At 43.9% G+C, this 27,618-nt stretch overlaps 1 protein-coding gene across 1 annotated transcript; it reads left to right on the plus strand.

Moving 5' to 3' along the window:
* Positions 1-1,792: 1,792 nt before the first annotated feature.
* KLHL20 (kelch like family member 20) lies at positions 1,793-26,069 on the plus strand. Its single transcript, XM_080349232.1, has 12 exons — positions 1,793-1,860; positions 3,870-3,930; positions 11,838-12,411; positions 16,560-16,718; positions 17,852-17,946; positions 19,131-19,246; positions 19,619-19,802; positions 20,988-21,131; positions 21,341-21,474; positions 22,088-22,296; positions 23,907-24,013; positions 25,979-26,069. The coding sequence occupies exons 2-12, from the start codon at positions 3,908-3,910 to the stop codon at positions 26,061-26,063; spliced, it is 1,830 nt and encodes a 609-aa protein (XP_080205358.1). The 5' UTR covers positions 1,793-1,860; positions 3,870-3,907; the 3' UTR covers positions 26,064-26,069.
* The last annotated feature ends 1,549 nt before the right edge of the window (positions 26,070-27,618 follow it).

Consider the following 27,618-nt stretch of genomic DNA (forward strand, 5'->3'; position numbering starts at 1 on the left):
CTTTGGCCTCCAGCTGGCAGAGTAATTCATATTTGTGGCAAGTGCACAATTTCCAGTTGTCTGTCCCAATGGAAGATGAGGCCGTCCGAGTCCTGCCCTGGAAATGACAGCGCCAGGGGCACAATGAAGCGGGTGGGGGCTTGAGGGTCTGAGAAGTGACCTGCTGGGCTTGGCTTCCTCTGGAGGAGCTCCAGCCTGGCAGGACGGCTCTGGGCTGAGCAACCTCTGGCAGGTCCCGTGTTGTGCTGGGGCTCCCCGAGGGTTTCAGCCCTGTGGCTTGGCGTGTCCCTGGGGAAGGGCCAGAGGACCTCTCGGGGCCTGCTGAGGCTTCCTTGCCCACGCTGGGGTTTGTGTTTTCATTGCAAGCCACCTTGGCCAAGGCTGCTGTGCTTCCCTGCTCCCCACCACACAGTCCCTTCCTGTGTGACCGATCTCGATTGCTCACCTGTCCCTGGGGTCTCTCCCCATTTCTCCAGAGACGAACTGTGATCCAGGCCATGCAGAGCAGCCACACGGCTTGTCCGTCATTGGAGATCAGTCAGAACATGTCCACCCAGGCAAAGGAGTCCCAAAGCTGGTCCAGAGGGAAGAGCAACTCACAGTCTTCACTCTCGGCCACAACGAGTAGTTGACTCTGTTCTGCAGGAATGCCTCCTGTCCTGACCCTGATCCAGTCTTGGAGGCTGCTGAGCCCGATGCTGCTGGCCCATTCCAAGAACGGGTTCTCTGTGACCACCGGCTGTTGCTTCAGGCCCTCAGGAACGACACTCGTCCTGAGCCTGACCCAGTCGCACGTTTTACTGAAGTGAACAATGCGAGAACGTCAAGCAAATGGGCTGCTCCCAGGAGTTTTGCCAGGTTTCCCAGACGTCTCTGCTGCACGGCCCTGTCCCTTACGTGTTATGTGTTTTCTCCTACCCGTTCCCACCCTGCAGGGACAGCAGTGCCCACTTGCACCATGCCTTTGTGGCAGTTGCATGTCCCACAACGAGATCCAGAACTTTTAGTAGCATAGTTGATGGCTTTTCGACACCTTTTGTGCCCCACTGTGCCTGTCTTCATGTATGCCCCTTGGTCAGTGCCACCCATCACATCCTCCCACTTTCCGGGGCACCGTGACTCACTGGGACATAAAATCATAGGGTAATTTTGATTTCCAGAGACCCTCAAGGTCATAAAGTTCAAACATTAAGCTCACACTGGTACTAACCCATGTTTCTAAGAACCTCATGTCTGTGTCTGTTAAACCCCTCCAGGGATGGTGACTCCACCGCTGCCCTGGGCAGCCTGTTCCAATGCCCGACAGCCCTTTCTGGGAAGAAATTGTTCCCAATATGGAATCTAAACTTGAGGCCATTCCCTCTCATCCTATAATTCGTTATATTGGAGAAGACACTGAACTCTCCATGCTTCAACCTCCTTCCAGGCAGTTCAGAGATCAGAAGGTCTCCCCTCAGCTCCTGTTCTCCTGAACCCCCCAGGTCCCTCAGCCGCTCCATCACACTTGTGCTCCAGCCCCTTCCCCAGCTCCGTTCCCTCCTCTCAACTCGCTCCAGCACCTCAAGGGCTTTCTTGCAGTGAGGGGCCCAAAGCTGACCCCGGGATCCGAGGTTTGGCCTCCCCCGTGCCCAGCACAGGAGCACGATCGCTGCGCGCTGGCCGCCGCTGTTGGGCGGGAAGGCGGGGCGGGGCGGAAGGGGCGGGCTGGGCCCGGTTGGCGGCGGTGGCGGTTGGCGGGCCTGGGCGCGGGGCCGGGCCGCTTCCTGCCGCTGAGGAGGGGCCTGGCGGGGTGGGCTCGGCTCGGCGGGGCTGCTGCGGGAGCGCGGCTCGGCTGCGGCGGAGGAGGATCCCGCGCCCGGCGTGAGTCTCCGCGGCACGGGCCATGCTGCTTCCCGGGGCTCGGCTTCCCGGGGCTGCGGGCCCTGCAGCCCGGGAGGCGCCGGCGCTGCGGTGTCGGCCCGGCCGCGCTGCCCTGCCTGGATGCCCAGCGCGGCTGGGCCCTCCGCTCCTGGGGCCGGTGTGGGGTTGGCGGCTTGGGGGAACGTGCCCGGCCCCTCGGGCCGCCACGGTCTCCTCCTGAGGGCCGGGTGCCCGCCGGTGTCCGTGTGCTGCGGCCGGGGCTGAGCGGGGCAGGGGGCGGGCGGGCAGCGGTGCCTGTCCCGGCGGGGCAGCCTTGGCCGGACACTGGCTTGTGCCCGCGGGAGCGACAGCGCCACTTTCTGCCGGGAAAACCGTGGTGTCAGCCGAGGAGAGCGTTAAATCCAGGACTCTAGACCCAACCCCTTCTATTTATTATTATATTTTTTTCTTCCGACGACTTTTCATGCTGGTTTTAAGGGGATTAAATCTGATGCAATCAAGGGGTCTAAGAATAGCATCGTCCACGTTCCCCAGCATGTGCGAAGGGCTCAGAACGGCTTTTGCGGGTGTTTTGGCATAAAGGCAGCTGTGGTGGTGCTGCTTGGGCACCTGGTGTCCCCCCGGTTCATGCCGTGGGACTCGCATGTCCCCAGAGCCCCTTCACACGGGTGGGAGCAAAACTGGCAAAGTCTGATCAGGGAGAGGCTGGGAACGCACAGCTCGAATTTAAATTGGTATGTGATGCCCTAACCTGGAGGAATTGGCTTGCTTTATTTGCAGGGAGGTATGAACCGAGTAATTTGCAACTATGGGAGGCAGCAAGTCTGAGCTTATTCTTCATTAGCTGGCAAACTGCTCTGTTTGTGTTTCTGTGATAATGTACTTGGAGAATGTTGCATATCAAATAAGGTGCTTGTTCCCGGAGTCAAATAAAGCCAAAGCCATTTTTGTAGTTTAATTTAAATTGTGCCAAAAATGTCTTCTTATTGTTGGATGCAGGGCTCCAATCTGACAGTCTCAGTCTTCCAGAAATGACTTTATTTTTCCTAAATTTAAGTTTTTCTATTTTAAATGTTACTTCTGTTTGTTTTAAGAGTTACTCAGTCTTATACTGTTACTGCTTTTCTTATAGTTTCACTGTTTTCCCGTTTCTTGATGAGAAGAAGTCTCTGAATACCAATACAGAAGCAAAACACGCTTCTGTGCTTTTACTACTTGCTAAAACATTAGGCTTACTGCTTTAAATAATGAATCAATTAAATTTATTCCCAATTGAATAGTCATTAACAATGAAATTGGGATGAGTGATGCCCTTGTAAAATCTGCATTAGAATTAGATGTTAGTGGTTGAATGTGGAAGGCCTGTGAAGTTTGCAACTGTTATTCCTCTCAGAAAAGGAATATTTGGAGTGGAAGTGTAGCGGGCATCAGGCAGCATCATTAATCTGTGCAGACGTAGTACCATTGTTAGCATCCCTCCTACCTCTTGGGCACATAGTTATCTTCAATTTCCAGACACAAGTTTTATCTTATATGAAATTCTGGCTCTGCAGTGTAGCTGCTGAGCAGCGCTGTGCTGTTTAATAGGTGCCAGCCTGCCTTAAATCTCTGGTAAATGTATGAGGGAGAGAGATACCTCTTGGCTCTGAGCAAGGAGTGAGAGCGAGCATCCTGCTACTTGAGATATCTTTTTTCTTTTGTAGAACAATTTCAAGGATTCAGGGAGGCAGACTGTTTACTGACTTTATGATACGTGTGTTCATTTGCCTAAAGAATCATTATGCAGCTGTGGTGAAACCACTTTTAATGGTGATTATATTCTGCTTTATTCTCTGCAATCCAGACATTGTGAATCTAGACTGTGAATTTTATAGACAGATAAGAGCTTGAAGGCTTATTAGTACTTGGATGTGGTCAGTTCTGTTGTCCTGGAGCTGGACTGAAGAAAGGAAAGATGATTCTCTTCCTCCAGCATATCACCCTTTTCTTTATTTTTTTGTTTGGATCAGGTCTTGAAGCATAGGGTGAAGGTTTCTCTTCACGGTGCATGGACGGAAAGCCAATGCGCAGGTAAGATATGAAAAACAATTGCCCTTCTCTTATCCAAATGTGATAAATCATGTGAGTTGGTTTCGTAAGTGCTTAAACCATAATTTTTTTTTGAAGGCCTGGCTAAGAGAATTAGAATATAAGGCATTTATCTTTAGTCCTTATTTAAATGTATTTATATTCACTATTTACAAGGCCAAAAGTCTTTAAATGAATATGCTGTTAGGAGCAATAGACACACAGGTTATCGTAATTGTCCATACACCCTCCCTACTTCCCCCATTTATTATAATATTTAAAATTCAGTATTTAATTACTTAGATATTCAGATTGTGTGAAGTAAACTGTCTGGAAATAAATTTAAACTTGATTTTTAAAGGCCATTATTTTTCTCTTAACTAAAGGAGTTTAGTCCCTTTGATAGAGTGAGGTCTTGGGTGAAAAGGAGATTTTTCTTTTCTAATTATGGATGCCAGCTGCCTCAGTTCTAATGAGCTGAAGATGCTGCTGAAGTTTAATTCAGGAGGGTTCTTGCCGTGGTTTTGTCAGAAACGTTATCTGTTATATAGAGAAAAAATGGTCACAGTGAATCAGCATGATGGCAGGCTGGCAAACAGGATTGTCTGCTAGTTCTAGTTGCTTTTCATTATCTGATGGCAATCCCATGGCAAAACCTAACAGCAGATACATTTCTGTATGTGATACAGCCTGTGTGGAAGTAAAGTTTCTTGAAGTTCTACACCTCTACATGAAGTAAAGAGAACTCATGCAGATTGCTTGTTCTGTCTGTGCTCTTTAGAAAGTTGAACGTAGGGAAACTTTATTATGGATAATTCTGTAAACAGTCGCCTAAGAGAAGGCAAGGAATTTTAACTAGAGATGAACATGTAAAGCATTTCTAGCTACAGCATTTGCAGAAACCAGTAGCCTGGGTTCTGTGTAAGGAGGTAAGAAATGGTCATTTAAACCGTAGAAGAGTGACCCTGTGTTGTTTAATTAAATTAACCCCTCAAGTGCAGCCAAAAGAGACTGTGGTGCTGCTTCAGTTAAGCTAATGAGTAAACTTTAGGACATGGTTTGGGCATCACTGGGGCTGTGTATTGTTTGATATTTTTGCTAAGATAAGAAATGTGGTTTAGACAATGAGGAGCTGTGTGTGACTTTTACGGTGATTTTTTTTTTTTCTCCGAGATGGAACAAGTAGCAGACGAGCTCTCTTCTGTCTTAGTCTTCCACAATGAAGACTATTTTGAATCTTAACCAACGTAAAACCACAGCTTTTCAGGTTCTTATATTGTCCTCCATTTATCAAAATGTTTTTCCAAAATGATGTACGATGTAACTTGGCTTGTGTTCTTGTTTTCTCTCTATTTTTTTTGTGTACCTAATAGGAAAATTGAGGTTCTAAATTGATTTTTGTTTGCCATTTTCAACATATTGCATTGAGGGAAGAGGATTGAAGTGCTGAGGTTTCTATGTGAATTTGTTGCCTTGGATTTGCTATCATGGAAGTTCTGTCTGCTGCCCAGACTGAGTCGTTATAGTGGTTGGCAACAGTACAGGGCTGAAGAATTAGAGGCTTATTATAGTGCTGATCCTGACACTTCAGGCTTTTTTTTTTGGTTTTTAATTTTATTTGGATAATGGATGCAGACCAGATCTTTCAGTATATTTTGTATTCCCTCCCTCTCTGGCAAGCCAGGGTAGAGCATAGATAACACGTTTGACATATTTATGTGGCTTTACTTTTGAGTTAACCTTTCAGTTGGTCTCTGCCTCAATGTATTGTACTGCTGCAGTCTAACCTGACAAGCACAGTCAAGAGCTGTCGGTTCTTGAATATGTTTGCATGTTTTAAGGGCCTCTGTGTGGATTGTTAAAATTTGTTTGTTATTCTACTGCGTATCTTAGCAGAAAATGATACAAGGTTCCTGATTGGATTTAAGGCTCACAGATCTTCCTGTGAAGTCCAGCTAAGCAGATGGTGCAGCACTTGCTTTTATCTTTTTACTCTGGGCTCTGCAGCCATTTAATACCACATGTGAGAGTCCTGTTAGATACTGCGAGAAGAAGGGAGTTAGAATTGGTCAGTACTGTTTCAGTAAACACAGTGAGTTGGTATCAAATGTGAACCGCACTCAGAGGATGGGAAGTACAATTGGAACAGGGAAGGCATTGCAGCTATTCCTGTCAACATGATAGTAGAGAAAATGTGTTGATGTTCAAAGAGGATTTATCTTGCATTAGAAATGAAGTGGTAGTTGGGGCAGGCTGTTATTTCACAGAATCACAGAATGTCAGGGCTTGGAAGGGACCTCGAAAGCTCATCCAGTCCAGTCCCCCTGCCGGAGCAGGAACACCCAGATGAAGTTACACAGGAAGGTGTCCAGGCGGGTTTTGAATGTCTCCAGAGTAGGAGACTCCACAACCCCCCTGGGCAGCCTGGGCCAGTGTCTGTCACCCTCACTGAGAAGAAGTTTTTTCTCAAATTTAAGTGGAACCTCTTGTGTTCCAGTTTGAACCCATTACCCCTTGTCCTACCATTGGAGCCTGGCTCCATCCTTGTGACACTCACCCTTTATGTATTTGTAAACATTAATGAGGTCACCCCTCAGTCTCCTCTTCTCCAAGCTCCAGAGCCCCAGCTCCCTCAGCCTTTCCTCACACAGGAGATGCTCCACTCCCTTCATCATCTTTGTTGCCCTGCGCTGGACCCTCTCCAGCAGTTCCCTGTCCTTCTGGAACTGAGGGGCCCAGAACTGGACACAATATTCTAGATGTGGTCTCACCAGGGCAGAGTAGAGGGGAAGGAGAACCTCTCTCAACCTACTAACCACCCCCCTTCTAATCCACCCCAAGTACCACTGGCCTTCCTGGCCACAAGGACACAGTGCTGGCTCGTGGTCATCCTGCTGTCCATTTCTTGCTGTCAGGCAACAGCAAGAGAACATGGTTTAGCTGAAGGTGGAAGCAAGGCAGAAGGGACCTCTCCAGTGATCGAGCAAGGAGAGCAGACCAGAGCTGATGAGCAGGGTCAGCCAAGTCCTGTGCTCGTCAGGCAAGTCTGTGCTGATGAGGAAGGGCTGAGGTGAAACTGGGAAGCAGATCAGTGTCAGTGGGATCTGTGGGCAGGTACATATCATATGGGCCAGGTATGAGGGCTTGAGCAGCTCCCAGGAAAAGCAGGGAGGCTCCCCTGGTTTCTTCTCACCCAGCCGTTTGGTGGCAGCCTGGTGCCCAGTTACAGCGGTACGGTATCGGAGCTGGCCGGAGCACGGGCAGCTGGACCCTGGGTGCTGTTCTTGAGCTCTCACACCCCCTCAGGAAGGTAACCAGTTGTTTGCACAGAGCTCTTGCCCAAGACAAACTGCAAAAGGCTTAGGAAGGGTTTGGGAGACCCATCATGACCTCATTGTTCTGCATGTGGACAGCCTCATTCTTTCTGAAACTGAGTTTTCTCAGCTCTGTCAGTGAAAATCAGACTAAACAGTGAAAATCGGAACATATACAGTAGATCCTTGCTGTTCTTGTTTTGAGTAACGTAAAATAATACTGCAGTCAGGTTTATCTGCTTGTTTGCATAGCTCAGCCTCCTTGAGAATGCATAGCTAAACCTTGCTATCTAGGTAAGAAAAGGAGTTGGTGGTATTTTTACTAATAATCAGACTTTTAGCTAACTAGTTCCTAGAGTATTGATTGCTGCAATAAAACATTTTAATAATTTACTTGGTCGGCAGTGTTGTGGTGGTCGCTTCTGTTGCTGAAGGTATTGCCCTTTGCTGAGCTAAGTAAAAGGTCATTGTTCTAGCAGTTCTATAATGAATATAGGAAATATTTTCTTTGTGTATGCATTAAATTCAAATGACATGTTGACAGCAATTGCTACAGGTTTGGTTTATCTTCATTTGCTACTAGAATCCGTTGCTACTGAAATTCAGTAGAGCAGTGTGTGATTTTTGGATTTCAGTCAGTATTTTAAGCCTGAGACTTTGGTTTCATAGGCCTTAAGTCAGCCTGTTTTCTGCTGAACTGTGGTAAAGCTTGCCTGTAGTCTCATGCTAAAACATAAATTATCTTCAACGAAAAAAAAATGCAGGCCACTCTGACTTGAAAGGTAAGGAACTCTATGACAGTATGAGACTATTTTTCTTAGCTATGTATTATTAGGTTTGGTTTGGTTTTCTGTAAGGATGGATGTCCCATAGATGCCTGTGTTAATGAATAAACTTTTGGGAACTGGCATAGCTGAATAAAATGGAGGCAGAGCAGCCAATTTATTGAGCTGACAGTGTTGCAGACTGCCAGTGTTCCCGTTTGTGCTTTTCAGCAGCGTGCTACAAAAACTGATCCTTTGTCAGCCCTTTCTTAATCCCATTGTATTTGCTGATTTCCCCAGCCCTGCATTTTGATGGAAGCTAATCCCAGAATATCTGCATAGCTGAGTGTGAATCTTTTATCCTTGCAGACACAATTCTTTTCCAGTCCTCAACCCTTCTTAATCACCCTGAGTATTCAGGAGCAGCTCTTGGCTTTGGCTGTGTCGGGGGGAGGCAGCCAGCCTGCCATGTGAGAATCAAGTGCTGCCTTCTGTCTTTCACACCTCTAAGCTACTGACTCATCATTTCATTCTCTATGCATATATATGCATAATGCACACATAATGCGGTTAAATTATTATCCTCGTGGAGGCACATGCCATCAGACAGTGTCCTTTTAATTCACACTTCTGTGCCTGTGTATAGCAGCAACCCACAGTGCTTAACATCAAGCATCTGGTTTGATCCAGTATGGAAATTCCCAAGCCCATTGATCACTAGCTTCTGCCTCACCCAGAGATAAGTTATGGATGAATCAGGAGTGCTAATTTGATTATTACTCTTTTTCCCGTCCATTCAATGTTCTTTAATCGTTAAGCAGCACTTTCTCTCCTGGAGGAAGGAGGTTGAATACAATGCAGGTACTCAGATGGACTCTGATGGGAACAATGCAGGAATGCCTCCAGGTCTCACTGACCAGACTCCTTCCTTAATTTAAAGATGTGTTCAGCAGCGTCTCATTTGGGCAGAAGAATCTTGTTCTGGCCAGGAAGGACTAGGACTGTTGCCTAAATGTGGCCACTAATCACATGGCAGAAGCTGGTCCACCCCATTGCTGTGTGTCAGCGGAGTCTTGGGTGATGGGAATGACACGGGACGCTATGTTCCTTGTGACAGCATAGCCTTAATCTAATCTTTTTGCAATTAGAACCACTTCCAGTCCAAAAAGCTCTTTGAGATCTGCTTTAGGGTTGTTTCTAGTGCGAGTTGTCTCTGAGGAAAGCCTACAGGCATAACAAAGGGGTTCTGCTTTCCAAAAGGAGATGCTGTGGTGGACATAGACCACCTCTTGTAATCTCTAGTTATGTGAAACGGGCTCTTACTTGAAAAATGCTTGTTCTGTGCTTAGATGATTTGACTGACAGCCTGGTCAAGACAAACTGCCCCAAATTATTACAGTAGCATGTGTCTTAATAGGGCTCTTATTTTTTCTTTTTTCTTCCCAAGATTGGTTTGACATTGCTTGAAACCCCTAATGCACAATAAAATCCATTTGGATTGCTTAGCAAGAGCTGGACTCTACAGGGGGGTTTTGTCACCACCTTTTTCCATCTCTTGGTAGAGGGATTAAATTAGTTACCCTCTGGCCTTAGTTGCTAAGTAAGCCAATTAGGTAAACTGATTTTTTAGCCACGGTTTCTTGGGGTTTTTGTGGGGGTACCGTTAAACTTAGCTTGCGTATGCTGCTGTGAGGGAGAGTTTAGCTGCGTTATTCATGAAGAACTTTGGAAATGGTTGTCAAACCCCACCAGGTGAATTTGGATTGTGAGGGACAAGAGTGGGTGGAGGTGAGCGAGAGGCAGTGTAACAGCAGAAGGATTTGTCAGAGGTGTCGGAGGAGAATGGTCATGAATGTAAAAAAGATGGAGTGGGGATTAAAAAAACGAGGCATTTAAGGTGCAGAGGCTGAACTTGAAGAAGTATCAAAACCCAGAGGGGAGACCCAGCTGGATCTGTGCAACTAAGATAGGAGGGAGAGGTAATGGTCTGAAACATCGGAATGTGGTGATCAAGGAGAGGGTGTGTGGGGAATGGGAAAACAGGCGAAGATGCAAGTGAATAATTTGAGCTGCTGCAAAGAGTCTGGTTTCCCTGTGGTTAGAAAGTGCATTTGACATAATAATGAGAGGAAAAGATGTGAGTTATTTTTCTAATTCCGTCAAGCATGCTGCAAAGTACATTGAGCAATGGCAAAGCAAACATAGATTTCTTTTTAACTCTTAGTGTGAACAAAGTGAGGTGGTGACAGTTCACAAATGCCAGTGCACCAGTGAAGCTTGTAATGAATAAGATGTATTGGGTCTTCCAATACATCTCCAATGGCAAGTGCACTTGCTGGATAATTCATAACCATCAGTATTCTGATATTTTGCTCAGTATGCTTTAATTGGTGTAAGTGATGGCTTTCCTTTGAAGTGGGAATAGGCAATAGTTTCCTATATTTTCTTTATTTTTGTAGTAATTGATGTGTCACTGCTGCTGATGGGTCTTTTTAATAATTGTTCATATGATACGTGGCAGAACTTCAAATATGCTCCAAACATGCAAAACGGCATCTCAGTTATGTGTGCACTGATCTGCTTATTAAGTCTGATTGCTGAAAATAGATTTAGTTCTTCTTGTTTAGCACAGATTTCGGTCATAACATGATGGTAAAACCTGGACTGTAGGCAGATATATCTGCAAAGTGAAGTATGAGCTGTGTCATCCTGGTTCATCCCAGCAGAGCTGCAGAAGGGCTCGGGGCAATACTGCATTCCTCTTCTCTCCAGTTAGTATATATGGTGCAAAGTCTAATCTGTCAGCATTGTTGTGCTGCTGTGCAGATGGATATTGCACTTAAACTGTGGTAGAGCTGACATCTGCTCAGAGATGTGAGGGACAAAGAAAAGGTACCCCAACTTTTGTAAAGAAAGATATTGGGTAGCTAGAACATTGCATGTGGAGCTGGGAGGGGAGAATGTTTTTCCTACTCTGTGCCAGGAACTTGGTTTATATATTCTTAAGTGGTTCCTCATCTCTAAAGTTACCATTTTGACTTTATGTTCTTCCTTTTTTGGTAGGCTAATAGTTGCGGATACTTTGTTCTGACTTTTTTCCTGATTGTTCTGATATTCCCAATTGCCTTCTGCAGTTCTTAGTCTGTCATTCTTGGGGAAGATTAACCTTCTGTTGAAATGTGTTGGGGAAGGGGGATTGAGTCAGAAGCTTCTATAATTCAAAAATATCTGAAGACATGATGATTGAATGGATATTCTGTGAACCTGAAAGACAGTTGTGGTAGGCTGCAGGCCATTTTAAGTTACTATGATGGGCTGTGACAGTTTAGTATGTTCAGATATCACAGTGATGAGCGACCCTATCAAAAATGTAGGTAGAAGAACAGAGGAGTTTGGTTAAATCATGCAGGTGGGATTCTCCAGTTCTGTCAAAGAAAACTCAAGTGACAATGGGCAGGTCAGCTAATCTTCTGCTTTGAGTCATTCTCTATGAAATGGGCATAATGCTTCTCTACTACACAAGGCTATTATGAGGTTCGGTTAAATATGTATGTGTAGTTGGATATTACAGGGCTGTGTCATGGAAAGCATATAAAAATAGGTATAAATATAAGCCTGTTGCAAACTGGCATTTGTTTACTCCTAGGTGCACTTTGATTTGAGAAGGATTCCTCTCTCATGGGATCACGTGCTTGTTTCCACGTTCCAACACAAAGCTACGGACACTGCTGGTTTTTGTGCTCGTTAATCAGTGCGAGCCGTAGAGCTTTGGCTGACAGTTGGTGGTAGATTAGTTGACAATGGTCCTGTCTTATGGCTTCCTCCACTGCAGGTGTACCAGCACTCGACCAGGAGAGACCGGAATGGATGTGACCAGCCGTTGCACACTCGGAGATCCCAACAAACTGCCAGAAGGCGTGCCACAGCCTGCTCGCATGCCCTACATCTCCGACAAGCACCCTCGACAGACTTTAGAAGTCATCAATCTTCTCCGGAAGCACCGGGAGTTATGCGATGTGGTCCTAGTAGTTGGCGCAAAGAAGATCTACGCCCACAGGGTGATTCTGTCGGCCTGCAGCCCTTACTTCCGAGCCATGTTCACCGGGGAGCTGGCAGAGAGCCGGCAGACAGAAGTCGTCATCAGAGACATCGACGAAAGGGCCATGGAGCTGCTGATTGACTTTGCGTACACCTCTCAGATCACCGTGGAAGAGGGGAATGTCCAGACCTTGTTGCCAGCTGCTTGCCTTCTCCAGCTGGCCGAGATCCAGGAGGCCTGCTGCGAGTTCCTTAAGAGACAGTTGGACCCTTCCAATTGCCTGGGCATCCGAGCTTTTGCTGACACTCACTCGTGCCGGGAGCTGCTGAGGATCGCTGACAAGTTCACACAGCACAACTTCCAGGAGGTAAGAAGCTGGTGTGCTGGAGTTGTGGTGTAAAACATGTGGTGTCCTGCGAGAGCCTGGGCAGCTCTTGTTTTGTGCTTCTTTCCAAATCCTGCTGTGTGCCCTAATAGCTGTGAGTGCCAGACATTAGTTCTGGAAGAAGAAGGGAAGAGGTACTTGCAGGACTGCGTTGCACTCGTGATTTGTGTATGATCCACAGCGTATACATCCACAGCTGTATATGATCCACAGAATTTCCTCTCTTAGAGTTGTATCACAAATGCTATGTGGAGGGCAGGGTTGCAGGTGTAGTTGGAGTTTGGTGTTGTATCTGACATGGTGTGACATTCCACTGCACTTTCAGAAATTCTACATGGTTGGAGGGGAGATATGTGTTAAAGTGAGGACAATACATTAATAGAACCAAAAAAATTGATATTGAGTTTAGGGATTGAGAAAGTGGGCGTATGGGGGAGCATAGAGCTGCCTCAGTGGAGTCTTCAACTCCCTTGCTGTAGCAGAACTAGGATTTTGCATCCATTATTCAGCAGAAGTTGTATGAAAGTAATTCAAAAGTGTAATTTTGTAGCTGACCTTTATAAACTCAAGACTCTCTTCCTTTGTTAATTCTTCCTAGCTGATTATTTAGGGAAAAAATTGTCAGCAACTGGTTCAGGGAAGGATCAGCATAATAATTTAGGATTCTGTGAACAACATGAGGAAGAGTGGGTCTTTACTTAACCATTACAACTCAGATGCAGAAAAGAGCTCAACATTCAATGGTGCCTTTCCAGAGCTATGGTTGGAGGGGCAAGCATTTGTGCATGTTTTGTAAGCAGCTACGCTAGGAGTGTGCTCAGCATGAAAGCCTCTTCCCCTGATAATCTCTTGCCTTTTCCAAAAACTGCATTTTTCTGTCCCTTGGAATGGGTAGCCTGCTGTGGAGAAATCTCCTCTTTCTACCCACTTCACAGGTAGATCCTTTCCAGAGGGAGTAACTAGTTATCAAGTCCTGGTGCTAATTTAGTTTCCCCAGAGAAGCGGCAGTGTGTAAGTGCTGTGATTGATTGCAGCTTGCCAACTTTTTTTCCCTGCAGGAAGCAGTTTGGAATTGTATTAATTTCAGTCAGGTAGTACTTAAGAAAATTATGAGCAGAAGCAAGCACAATTGAACTTGACTGTTAAACACATTAGAGACAATATTTGGTATCTAACTATAGATATTTGACATCAGTTTACTCTAGAAGTTGCAATTAAATACATCTTTCCTAACCATAAAGACTATAAAATAGGATTTTGGGGAGCAGGATGGTAACCAGATGGTTGGTTGTTTTCAATGCTTGGTCATTTTAATGGTTAAATCTGTGCTCTCCTCGTTATTACATAAGTAGGACATGCTTACAAGCCTCTAAATAACTTTTTAACAGCATAACAATTTTAAGTTGTTTTCACATTAATACACGCAGCTGGCTGTTAAGAGCTGCCTTCTGTGAAGTTCTTGTGCAGTGCCTTGAAGACAGCTTGCTTTCTTCCTTATCCCTGGGAAAGCTCACAAAGGCAAAAATTTTGGACTTGAGAAAACACTCTCCTCCTCAAAGATGCTGCAAATTATAGTTGGCTTAACTGAATCATGGCCTCTGGAAAACAGTTGCTTAGATGAGAGCACTATTTGGCCTGGACAGGTTTTGGTGTCCCTTTCAGTTCCGTGGGAGTTTTGCAGCTCTTCATCCTTAATGATCATTCATTTTGCTTCCACTGTTTCTCTGCAAACAGTTTTAATGGTGCTGCTTGTTGGGTTTGTATTCTGTTCTGCTGTTGTTTTCTGTCTGGAAAGTGGATTGGTAATCCCTGATGGAAGCCAGTGACTTGGCTGCTTCATCATCCTCCACAGTGGAGGCTGAGAACTGATAAAAAATGTGCCTTTCTCGGCAGAGACCGTATGGTCATTGTTCCTCCAAGCTGGCAAAAAGAAATGCGAGGTGGGAATTTCCTGAGTGGCAATGTGAAATATTAAGCACCAGGCACTGAGCCAACCCATGCAGTTACTTTGAATGCAGTCTGAATTGCTTCATGTCCTCTGCTGTGCTAACCTCTAGTTCTATTAATTTTTATGCGTATTGCTGCATGACATCATTAACTTCTTGGTAAAATGTTTTTCCAAGTTTTCTGTTCCCCTCAATTCAATTTGTTGCCTAAAACCCCCAGTGAATCTTGTGCATGTAATGTGAAATGTTTCTATTAACAACTCTGCTGTACAGGAACGTCCTCCATATTTTTTTGTTTGGTCTCTGACATCTGTGTGAAGGGAAAAAAAATATACTTAAGGTTGAACAACTTGTACTTTCTATCAACAGACAGAAATTGCGCTCCATATTGTATACTCTGACATTTATGCTATCTGTTTGTAAAAGCAGTAATGCGCATGAAAACTGCAGAGGAAATGGAGCCCATCCAATTCTTGTTGAGTAAGCAAGTCAGTCAAATAGACCATTAATATTAGTCAGATAATTATTAGTGTCCTGATAATTAAGCCAAAATAAGCCAAAGCATTTCAAATAATTATTTGTTTTACTATGTAAACTAAGAAGTTGCACAGTAGTAATAACCTGGTTTGCTGGAGTGCTTCCAGAGTTTTACGAGGCCGTCGATGCAACTGGGTTTTCTGCGGGTGAAAGGGGGAGTCTAGGTGACCATCCTCAACTCCTCAGTTTCCAGCACCTCTTTTTTCAGAGTCTGAGGCTGCGCTTAAAACTGTCAGGGTAAAGTTGAGACATAAGCTAGACCTTGTATAACAGAGGGAGACTATGGAAGAATGCTGATAAAGATCTTTAATGGCCAACCCCATTCTTTTTCTAAGGCTTGAAGAGATGTGTGGGCAACCTAGACCAAAGTCTGGTAACCGATCTCACTGTCTCTCATGTTCCTTTTAACTATATTTGCTGTTGTCACTACTTTGTAATTTCTGTATATTCATTCAGTGCTTTAATTAGTTTCTTTAGGTAAAAGGACTGCACAGCCAACTGCTGTTGAGATGATTGTGTCAATAATGCATTTTTCTTTTGTTTATGCTGCAGATCTTAAAATAAGTCCTGAAATTCTAATGCGGTTGCAGATGATAAGGACAAGGTCATATTCAGTTATTTTCTGTCACTGAACCTCTCGGAGATTACTGCTGTGGACTGGGAATGCTTGTAGGGAAGCTGAGCTGACAATTATCAATCAAACCATTTTTCCAGTTGTATTTATTTCTATTCTTGCGTCTTTCCTGTCCACCCGGTATCGCTGCAGAAGACGTGGTTGTGTGTGAGGTCTGGAACCTCTCTGGGCAGTCGCAGACTGACACATGTGGTGCGAACCATCCTTCAGCGGCAGCTAAAGCCTCCCGAGAAATTCAGTCCCTATCGTGGGGAACCAAAGGAATTAACGTGTTTGCACATTGTCAGTGGCTTGAATTTAACGAGACATCAGTCTTTGGTGCCTTGGGGAGGCTCTGATTCCCTCTTAAGTGCATCTGGACCTGTGCATACTCTATGTATATATATTTAGGGCAAACAAGAGGCAGGATCAAATGAGTCCATCTACCTCTCCTGAAATATTGCCCGTTCTGCCACAAATTGGCATTAAGGAAGACTTCCCATGTCCTCTACAAGGCCTCTGGTAACTTGTTTCTGGGACTCTTATTTTTGTGCTGTTTTGGATTTCTTGAGATTAGAGCCTCTCTCTTCAAGATTCAGCTTTTCAGTCATGTCTTTATCACCTATGCAACATTTTTATTTCTGCTTTATATATTAGACGTGGCAGACAAGGAGAGTAATTTTAAAGAAGGGCTTTGTTTTTCCTCAATTTTGAAACCTGATCAGTGTGTTCTGTGGTTTAATCCTTTAAAAGTGTCCCACAAAACAACTTTGTGTGAAATACTCTTTCACTTGCACCCCCACGTAGAAGTGTCTTTGTTGTGTTGCTAGGGACGGCATTCTGCTCTGTGCAGCAAACCCTTCACGTGTGTTGATGTCGAAACTGGTGAGTATTGGCCACTTTATTGGATCAGTCCTTTAGACTCTGAATTCAAATGGGCTGTATCTCCTGAAGAGCTGGAGTGGCAAATGGCTCTGGTACTTCAGCCACTCTCCTTATTTTCTTTATTTTCTTTTCTCTTTTCGTTTAACCAGGTAATGGAGAGCGAGGAGTTCATGCTGCTCCCTGCCAACCAGCTCATAGACATCATATCCAGTGATGAGTTAAACGTTCGCAGCGAAGAGCAGGTGTTCAACGCGGTGATGGCCTGGGTGAAATACAGCATTCAGGAGAGAAGACCCCAGCTGCCGCAGGTAATCTTGAGCTCAGAAACATTCAAAACCGCTTTATCCAGCAGAAAAGTAAGGAGGGCTGATACGGTGGTGCCACAACAGCGTCACTGTTCTGAACAAATGCAAAGCCACAGTAGTTCTCTGACTTCCACCTTGTTTAGGTGGCTTGCGCTTTCCTTTCGTCTCAGCTTGAAGGTGCAGTCGCTAGAGCCTTCAATAGGGGCTTTGTTAAATTGCTTCCAGGTAGGACTTGCCAAACTAGATCACTGTGGTATTCTGTCCAGACAAACCTGCCTGCATTGCTTTGAGTGTTGTATAAAAAAAAAATAATGGGTAAGAAAAAGCTTGTCTTCGTTTGCAGTGTATCGTTAAGCTCTGCTGTTTGATTTATGCATCAGCCCTCACGATCTTATACTGGAGCTTGTCAGAATGGTTTTGTTGAAATATGATGCTTCATCTAAGGCAAGGCATTTCGCAGAGAAGTACCCATTCTGACAAAGCTGTCAGCTGGAAAGCCTCTGAAGTCTCAGGCTTTCTGATCAAAAGAGGTGAGAGTCTGCCTGCCTCAGTGTTTCTGCTTTGGAAATAGACATTAAATGCAGCTTTACTTAGTGGAAAGCTTTTGAAAATTGTTTTAAATAAACAAACCAGAAAAAACTGCTGTTCTCAAGGTAGCTCTTAGAGCTCTTGTAACTATTTCCCTCTTTGCACTTCTCTGTCTATACCTCTAAATTCTGAACCATTGTGAAAGCCATGTTATTTGCTATTGCTCATTTACTGCACAATACCACTAAATGGTTGATAAAACTTCGAAATAAAGTAGTGTATCAGGCAGACATATTGACATCTGTAATTTTCTAATGATTTTCAACTGTGACCTTGTTATCAGCTCTTAATAGATCCAGTGGATTGTCCCCTTTGAAAGACTGATTTTCTGCTGGATATCTAAATTGGTACAGTGAAAAGGCAAAGGTGCTGTAAGATGAGCTGCATTTAACTAAAATGCCAGGCTTTGAATGTGTAAATGACTGTGCATGTTTGCCAGAGGAATTATTAACTCTATTAAAATTTGTTAGCCACTATTGTTTTCCATTTGGCTTCTTGCATCTCTGGGTATTTGTGGTTTACCATCTGTGTTCTGTTTTGTGTTTTAGGTCCTGCAGCATGTCCGTCTACCGCTGCTGAGTCCCAAGTTTCTTGTGGGTACAGTGGGTTCTGACCCACTTATTAAGAGCGATGAGGAATGCCGGTAAATCTCCTCACTGATTTACAGGATTGCATTTCGTTGTGTTTGCATCTGTTCTCTCAAACTGTGCTACTTTGTCAGTGATAAATGGGTGATATCTCAATTTCCTCTTTTGCAACTGGGAGGAGAAGAGATGCAAGAGAGTGTTTTCTATTTGCATAATAGTCAGTAGTGTGCCCTTGAAGTGTTTTGTTCTTTCAGTGAAATAGCAAACTTCGAGCATGCAGTTTGACTGTTGGTAAAATACCCTTCAGTGTGTTTTCCATTTCAACCTTTTGGTTCTCTAGTCATGGCCTTTCATTACAACTTTCCACTTGCATGGTATTTGTGATCTCATTAGGACTTAAAGTAGATTTTTATGTAAAAGTCTGCACTTTGATGATAACCGAATTGGACTCTGGGATTAGATTCTGCTATTTTCCACAATGCTAGTGCAGGGAAACTCTAGTTTCCTCCTCTTGTGCAATGAGTTTCACTTTCCTGGTTCTATGGTGTTCTGTATCATCTCTAAAGCACGCAGTTTTTCTTGTGCTTGATGTAAAATGTTCAGGGCATAGGCTAAGCTGATCTATTCCTGAATAAGGATTCGTACTGGGGAAATTCCACATTTCTAGAGGGAAGGAGGACTTTTTTTTTCTTTTTTTGTTTTATTCAAGGGTTTGGAATATTAGGATTAGTCCAGGTGGCAAGTCATGAATGGATGGACAGTGTGAGCTGGCCAGAGCTGATGGAGAAAATATTCATCACAAGGGTACTATCTCCATCTATTGGTCATGTGTGTGTGTGTGTTATGTATTTGTGTGGTTTTCAACTCCTGTTTCGTTCCTAGGCAAAACAACTGATAAGTTTTAGCTTGAGGCAGGCTGGGTTTGTCTGCTCTGCACTGTAAGCCTGACAAATCTTGTCGTATGTTTTTTAATCAGTCTTTATAGCAAGCAATATCTGTTGTTAACTCCGGCCAAATATTGATACTGGTCTACTGCTGTCACTGTGTACATGGCTTGTAAACAACTGATGAGTATTTAGGTGACAGTGCACGTTTTGACTAGAGCTATTCATGCACTTAAGTGATTTTTGAATATCTGAAGTGCATGACTAGTGCTGACTGCTCTTGCCATTGGTTTTGATTTATACCTTCTGAGACTGGTGGTGAACTTTGGGGATGAATATCTTCCTGTCTCGCACAGGGATCTAGTGGATGAAGCTAAAAACTATCTGCTGTTGCCCCAAGAGCGGCCACTGATGCAAGGACCAAGAACTAGACCACGCAAACCCATCCGCTGTGGAGAAGTGCTCTTTGCAGGTATGTATAGCTCCTGCTGGCTGAGCTCAGGAGACTCAAGCTGGGTTTTTAGTGTTCCTGTAAGACCAGTCTTCACAGCATATTTCTGAAGTGACCTGTGCATGAATACTTATAGATTTGAGTTAACTTATGCTTTCTTACTTGTGTGATTACTTTGCTGCTCTGAATGCCACAGTACTTCCAAACTTATGTTAATCCTCTTGAAAATCACATTCTCTCTTCTAATTATAATCCTCAGAATAAGTAACTCAGAGATGGGGCTGTAGGATTAAGGCTGACAAAGTCCAGAGGGATTATTTATACCAGGCGCGCAAACAGTACGTGAGGTCAGTGCGTTATTGTGATGCTGTTTCTTGTGTTTGGTTCCTACAGTGGGGGGCTGGTGTAGCGGGGATGCAATTTCCAGTGTCGAGCGCTACGACCCTCAAACCAACGAGTGGCGGATGGTGGCTTCCATGAGCAAAAGACGCTGTGGTGTTGGAGTCAGTGTTCTAGATGATCTCCTCTATGCTGTGGGGGGCCATGATGGTTCCTCTTACCTTAACAGTGTAGAAAGGTAGGTCTGCATAAGCCCAACATGCAAAATATTAACTCTGAATTTTTAAGCCTGGGTGCTGCCTCTTAAAAATTAGTTCATTTTGCCACCTGTGTTCTTGTTCTGCTGAAAACCTGAAATTTATGTTACATATTATCTACATTTCCTTCTCCCTTGCCTACCTCTTCAAAATTGGTGTTGGTTTACTGCTGAACTAGGACTTCATGCATAAAAACTTGTGTCATGTTATGCCCAGCTTAATGAGACAAGCCATAGCCTTTGGTATAAGGAAGACATATATAAGAAATGGGTCTGGGTATAATTGAGGGGAGGAGTGATGATCCTGGTTAACCTTTGTAGTTGCTGGTTTGTTTTTTTAGCATCGTTGAGGAGGGTGAGGTTACACTAAGCATTTCCTAGATGTTGAGGGAAAGACCCTAGAATTTGATTGTGAAGCGGTAACTAGAGAATTAAGGAACCTTGGCACTAAGACAGAAGAAAGAAAATAGGTCAGTTTTAGACTCGTGGAAAACTTAAGTCAAATAAGCTTTACCAAGTTTGCTGTTTCTGGCAGCTGTCAATCCCCAGGCCTAAAAGACACATGACTCAAGCACTCTTAGTACTCTACATCTCAGCCAAAATCCAATGAGCTATGCAAATATATCTTTCCTTTTTGAGCCTCCTCTTTTTCCCATATATCTCCTTGCATAGCCCCATCTTCTCAAATCATAACCTTAGCCTTACATCTCCCATGTCCTGCACTTTTCTCCTGTGCACCATATTTCCCTGTTTCTGGTTTCCCAAGTCCATCTGGTTCCCTTCGTCTCTTACCTGGAAGCAGAGGTCCCTGTGCTGTCTGAATTCTAGTGTGACCTACAGAGAACATCCAGCAGAGTAACTCTGGCTGCTGCTCTTTGCATTGGTGAAAGTCACCACATGTCGGGCAGTCCCTGGTAACCTGCTCTTTTATGAACTCGAACCTTTGATCTTCAGTTTGAATCATCTCAAGCTGCAGTTTAAACATTCCTGGAATAACGTGTTGCATGTGTTATATCACTTCTGGGGTTTTATGCAACTTACAGGTAGCTGTGTTGCTGTTTAAGCTCAAGATCAGCGAGTTTTGCTGCTTGGGAGTTTCTCCCAAGCATGAGAGAATCTGAAGCCTACCTAGACAGGTCATTTGTGGTGTTTGGTATGTTTTTCTAGGTATGATCCAAAGACCAATCAGTGGAGCAGTGATGTGGCCCCCACAAGCACCTGCAGGACCAGTGTTGGAGTAGCAGTTCTTGGGGGCTACCTGTATGCTGTGGGTGGCCAGGATGGTGTCTCATGTCTCAACATTGTGGAAAGGTACTTTTTTATTAAAAAAAAAAAAAAAATAAAACGTGGGGCACAGGAAGAAGAGGGTCTCTTAGAAGGTGCAGTTGATGCAGGTGAGCTGGAGAGGAGGTAAGTACTGCACCATTTATGGGGATTTTTATTTGGAGAGAAGATCAGTCTTCCTGCCTCTTTGAAGATGTCAATGCTTCACTAAACTTTGGTATTTGTTCTTTTGCCAGATATGATCCCAAAGAAAACAAATGGACTCGTGTGGCTTCCATGAGCACCAGGCGCCTGGGAGTTGCAGTGGCTGTGCTAGGGGGCTTCCTTTATGCAGTGGGAGGCTCTGATGGGACTTCTCCTCTCAATACTGGTATGTCCTTTGCTGTCACTCGTTGTAGTCAGCACTTGTCATTGTCCTGTTTGTCCTTAGTGTCCCTAGATGGCTGTTGAACGAATTAGTCATCAGTTTGCTGTGTTTTTTTTCTGCTTTGAATGTGGTTTTTACCATACAATAATTCACTCTCTAGGCTTGTGAGCCCCTATTACCTGGTTGCGTGTAGTTTTTTTTTTCTTTCTTGGTGCTGCATTTGGCAGCGTGTCCTGAATAAAATACTTTGATCATTTGCATAACAGTTGCAAGCGCATCTTTTTTTTCCTGCAGTAGCCCTTTTCTGCTGTAGGAAGAAAAGTGCCAAAGGTAAAACTACTGCAAGACAGTAATCCAGGTCAGTTTGTAGCATTGCCAGCTCACTCTTGAGTGAAGATGCTGAATGTGATTGACTTTGTAGGACTTGAGAGAGAACAGCAAGCCTTCTGTAGAAGAAAAGCATTAGTGTGAGAGAGAAACTGGTTCATCATATTTTTGGTGTATGGAAACGGCAGTGTCTTTACAGATTGAGCAGTACTTTGGATGCAGGTTCAAAAGTGCTAAGCCCCACTGCCTGCCCACCCTGTTGCCTAAAGATGTGTCGTTTCCTCTGCAGTGGAACGCTACAACCCCCAGGAGAACCGCTGGCACACGATTGCACCCATGGGGACGAGGAGGAAGCACCTGGGCTGCGCAGTGTACCAAGACATGATATATGCTGTGGGAGGCAGAGATGATACGACAGAGCTCAGTAGTGCTGAGAGATACAACCCTCGAACCAACCAGTGGTCTCCTGTCGTGGCCATGACATCCCGCCGGAGCGGAGTGAGTTTGCCTTGATCTGCTTGCGTATCCTACACGTAATCACGTGGTGAGAGCACGGGGTGGAGTGTCATCTTGTGGGTTTTTTCTCTTGCTGTCTCTGTACCTTCACCTCTCTTCAGTGAGGGGAGAGGTTTACAAAAAGTCAAAGCTCTTTAGCAAGACTAGAGAATGAAGTAGTGTTTGTGTCATGTGCTAGACAGTTATTTAACGTGTCTGAGAATGGGGAAATTGGAGTCATTTGAAGGTCTTTTTTAATAGTTTTAGGCCTTTATATGGAGTCAACTGCTTAGGCCTGAAACAGAGGAGTTCCTCAGGTTTCACTTGCTGAAGTAGCCATACCCGCTGTGACGTACTGTTAGAGAACACTATCAAAATCAGTACCTGAGTCTCATCCTGCAGCCCACTTTGGATGAATTAGGATGTGAACATAGCTACTTGCCCAGAAGAAAGAGCTGGGAAACTGGGCAAGCATGTGTTTAGATACAAACTTCCAGCCAATTCTTTCAATTGCCTTGAGATCTGTGTGGGAACAGGGTTTCTAGGCTTTCACTTAGTATGTCGCCTCTCTTCACTGAATCCTGTGAGTATGGGGAGTGACAGCATGTTCTCATCAACTGCTCCCTGTAGACATGTGAACAAAAGATTAACACAGTGTTTTAAGTAGTCATGGTGTTTGGACAGATGAAATGTTATGAATATTTATCATTGGATACTGGATTATATCGTAAAGAGTGGATTAATTCTATGTTAGTATTTCAATGTCTGGTGAGGCAAGCATGAATCAATTTGAGCAACCACTGGTTTTGGAGGCAGAGAATACATATTTTTTTCTGTCCTCAAAGCGTATTGTATGCTGTCCAACACTCCTTTTTAGTTACTGGTTAGGCATTGACTTTTTTGAGCTGCTTCTATGTTTGCTTTCTGTAGAAACTGCTAAACAGATGCATCTGTATCTGCAGCCATCCTGAGTTCTTTCTACCATCCTCAAAGCCAAAACAAGGACTATTTTACATTATAATCTTGTCTTTTTTTTTTTCTGTTATGCCACGAGATTTTTTTCACTGGCAGTGATCTTCCTAAACCACAGAACTGTTGGAGATTTCAGGGATTTTTTGTTTTGTGCTTCAGCAGAAAGACAAAATAGAAAGACCGGAGGCCAAGGTGTTTACAGATGGTCCAAGCCCTAGTCCAAGAGGAGCAGGCTAAGGGCTTATATGTGTTTCTAGTTTAAGCAAGTGTTCCAGGCTGTAGGCTGGTTGATATTATGATGTGTGCATGTCATACTTTATCAAGAATTTCAATTCAGAACACAGTAAATTTTGGCTGACAAAGGCTTAGGTTTTCATATATCTATTACCATGCAAGTGGTTCTAATTCTTGTAGATTGTATTAAGGGGAACCTTCTGCTTTTGATTTGACAGTCTATATTTTGGTGTATTGTTATTTTTAAGCTATTTGTTTGTCCTTTTTCCTCAAAAAAAAGACCTGTACTACAGGTTGCCTTTCACCAAACATGGTTATTAAATCCTTTTATTAATATTTTGATTTTTAACCCTTGTTTTCAGGACATCCCAGCTAAATAGCTACTATGTGTGATGGTTGCTTTGCAGGTTGGCCTCGCAGTGGTGAATGGGCAGCTGATGGCAGTGGGAGGCTTTGATGGCACAACATACTTGAAGACCATCGAGGTGTTTGATCCAGATGCTAACACATGGAGGTAAGTGTTAAGTTTGTGAAACAATCAAATAGGGATGTCCAGCTGTAGCTGCTGCCACTTGCAGATTTCTGCTTAAATTCCAGCCTTTGACTCAATTTTAAGTAAAATGGGAGCAAGTTTTGCATAGTTTTTACCGTCCGAGTATACCAATAGATCTGAGCAGCACTTAATGAATGAAGTCTCATTGCATCTTTTACAGGTAGGAAAACGGTGTATAGGTAGGTTATTGAGGCCCAGAGAATATAAGTGACTTAGCAGGTTTGTTGGGTAGCAAGCAAAAGGTCATACCAAAGCCTAGTTTGAATTTAGGTGCCACTTTTGAATGCAGCAAAAATGGACCACATTCAGAGAGATATAACCATTCTGTTTATTTGGGGCTGAGTCTCTTCTGCTTCCCCATAAAACTAAGCTTGCCATTAGAAGGAGCTCACAGTCATGATGCAGAATTTGGCCTACACATTTCTTGCTTTCAAGTTGAGGCTCTGATTTTGAGATAATTTTGGAGCAGGTGGAACAGAACACTTTGGGCATACAATGTTCTTCCCCCTTAAAATGGCAAGACAGCAATTAGAAGAATTTTATCTGATTTACAGGCTGAGCGAAATAATAGGAAGTTGCGAATCACAAAATGCACACTGAGCAGAAAGGCTATTTTGCATTTTTTTTTCTAGTCATAACTATACTTGAAAGCAATTGCCTGTATATTTATTCCCAAATCTTACTAGTATAAAATGTCAGGCTCCTGTCTCTATTCTTCCTGCTTTTGTAGTCTTTCAGGGATGGGGAATAGAAATGAACTAATCTCCTTATTTCTTCCAGCCTAGTATTACTAGTAGATTAACCCTTTCCTGCTGAGATAAGCCATCATAAGAAGCAGGGGAGGAACTTCCCCTTGTTTGAGCTATAGCGAATACCTTCTGAACTGCTGAGAAAACCAGTTGAGTAGAGAGTAATACGTGTTTCACATTCCACAGCTGAATGGTTCTGGCTACTACTTCCACTGGCAGCAACAATAATAAGATGTCTAGAACTAGGAGTTACTGCCTGGGTGAGCATTCACCCAGGAGGTTGTTCATTAGGAGGTTGTTCAAGGTTCTAGCTTGAAGGGTTTTTTTTCTCCCACTGAATTCAACATAGCTGACCATCATTTGTGGTCTTCTTTCTTTTGTTTGCTGTACTTCTTGATCTATGAAGTATGTTTTTATTATTGTGGCCTGAGAAATGCTTCGGACACAATTTGGGTTTAACAAATTGCATTGGTAGGAGCTATCTGAAGAACTTCTGTTTTTTGCCAGCAGACTTCAGTGGCACAGGGGGGCATATGCAGCTCAAGTGAGTAGGATGCTGGAGTCTATAGGATTAGGTTTCCATATGAAATGCAGGCACTGTTAAAGTAATGTATTTTGGAGAAGCAGATGGTGCTTGGGATGTGTTACATCTAGGTTGGATCATCCGAATTGAGAGTATTAGAAATATGAAAGAAACAAGTTGACTTGTAAGTAGCAAACCCAGTCTTGCTCTTGTGTTACCCAAGGTCATCTACAGCCCTCAAAGTTCTTCTCTATCTCACACGTTACCAGACAGGGAGAAAGCAAGTGATTAGTCAAGTAACAGAAAACTGCTGTGTGGATATAGTAACAATTATACTACAGTAATAAATGGGTGATTAAAACTTTTTAAAAGCCCCTTTTCCCCTAAAAGTTGGTATTCTTGTGTTAACATATGAAGATCATTTGCACCTTTACAAGAAGCAATTTCCATTTTGGGAGAGAAATGCATGAGCAAGTACTGCTGTTTACCTTGGAAGTATGTAAAACAACTGCTACCCAACTAACTTGTCACGGTCCGCCCTACCCGAAGGTTAACAAGAGGGTAACTGTGCTTACAAGGGCTGGTTCTGTCTTCCCTCTAGTAGATACGTGAAGGAGCTGGACCAGCGTGACCACTGAAACCTTGTATTTGCAGGTTGTACGGTGGGATGAACTATCGGCGGCTGGGAGGAGGAGTAGGTGTTATCAAAATGACACACTGTGAATCTCATATATGGTAAGCATCAAGAGGGAGGGAGACCCCCCTGGTTCTCATTCCTAGAGAAACTGAAGAGACTTGTTGACACTGGACCTCTTTGCAGCTGCGGTATGAACGGTCTAGACCCAGTGTAACTCTTTGCCGGTGACTCTTTCTATGGAATTATAAAAATGACTTCTGTGAGAGTGTGCCCAATGAGAGACCACGTTGTCAGACTCCAGGGAACCACTGGACAAAAGTAGAAGTGTGGCGTATGTCCGTATTTTTTCTAAATAGTTGACATTTTTTGAATAAACCAAACTGTAAAAATTACTGTAGCATAAACAATGCTGACGTAGAGACCACGTTCTATACTGGGAGTCTGGCAAGGAGGAGCTTTTCTGCTTTTCTTCCAGCTGTGTGAGCAGTGGATGTGGCGAAAGAGGAAAGAGATACAGAAAACATTGCTTTTGCCTTATTTACGGAGAGCTTCTAAAAAGTACTTGACCTGCAAGGTGCCACCTTTGCACAGGAGCTTTTCTGTGCGCAGAGTATATTTATTTTTTCATTTAATTTGTATCATGTATTTTCTTTGTATTGCTCACAGCGATAATTCCAGCTTTTTATATATGTATGTATGTGCGCACATATATGTATTTTATATATATGTATGTGTGCATGTGCAATGTGAGTTTTGACAAGTTGGTGGGTAGGGCAGTGGTATGTCCTGCCAGCTGTTGTGGTTCCAACCCTTGTGGTATGTTTTAGGGTCTCTCAGAGTACAGGTTGGGTGCCCTGAATATCTTTTCAGTCTTGCTGGAGGCAAGAAGTAGAACTGGAACTCTCATCTATCGACTGAATCAGTGAGGTGCCCCAAAAAGGGTGAGAGTGAAAAGGATTTCAAATGATTCAAGTGTATGGTACAAAGTTCAGCTTCCATCTCTTCCTTCCCCCGTGTATCAACCTAGAAACAACTAGTTGTTGCTTACTTCAAAAAACCTTTATTTCACGTTGCCTGCTAGATATCAGTTCTTGTCTGAAGAGGGGACGTGAGTATCCTCTTTTAATTCTGATTAGTCTAAATCAAAGCTCCTCAGGTTCTTGCTTGATCAGCAGACCCGCAGTCAGCCCCTGCTCAACAAAGCTTTGACCAGCATCACCTCAGCTGCCCTCTTGTCTGTGTCTTTAGAATTCCTCTTGTGAAACGCTGACTGTGACGAGATGGTACCTTCCCTTTTAGTGATCTTTTTATGCACTTTGCCTCTGTGTGTGTAGAGGAGGGAAAGGTATAAGGCTGATTCAAGAGTTTGAAGGGGACTGTTCGGCACTGTGAGTAACTGTCATGTTTAAGTGACTGTGGAGGCACCCAGGGGTAGGGGGAGAGGAAAGAACAACTCTAGATTCAAAGGTTTCAATATGTTTTTACTGTAATTTCTATCTAGAATGACCTTTTGCACCTGATACAACTTTGGACCTTACTAAATCTGATTATAAAAGAGCAAGCGGACTGCAAATTCTTGAGCTGAAAAAGGCAGTGCTGACATCTTAAGTTCATTGACTTCACACTTTGATTCATGTAACTCAGCATTTTAATGTGC

The sequence above is a fragment of the Nesoenas mayeri genome (assembly GCF_963082525.1).
Source record: "Nesoenas mayeri genome assembly, chromosome: 8".
NCBI lineage: Eukaryota > Metazoa > Chordata > Aves > Columbiformes > Columbidae > Nesoenas > Nesoenas mayeri.

What these genes read in the sequence shown, in the direction of transcription:
- KLHL20 (XM_080349232.1), top strand. Translation starts at nt 3,908, where the DNA reads ATGGACGGAAAGCCAATGCGCAG. An exon ending in TGGAGAAGTGCTCTTTGCAG is followed by an intron (nt 19,247 to 19,618) that starts GTATGTATAGCT and finishes TGGTTCCTACAG; the next exon opens with TGGGGGGCTGGTGTAGCGGG. An exon ending in TACCTTAACAGTGTAGAAAG is followed by an intron (nt 19,803 to 20,987) that starts GTAGGTCTGCAT and finishes ATGTTTTTCTAG; the next exon opens with GTATGATCCAAAGACCAATC.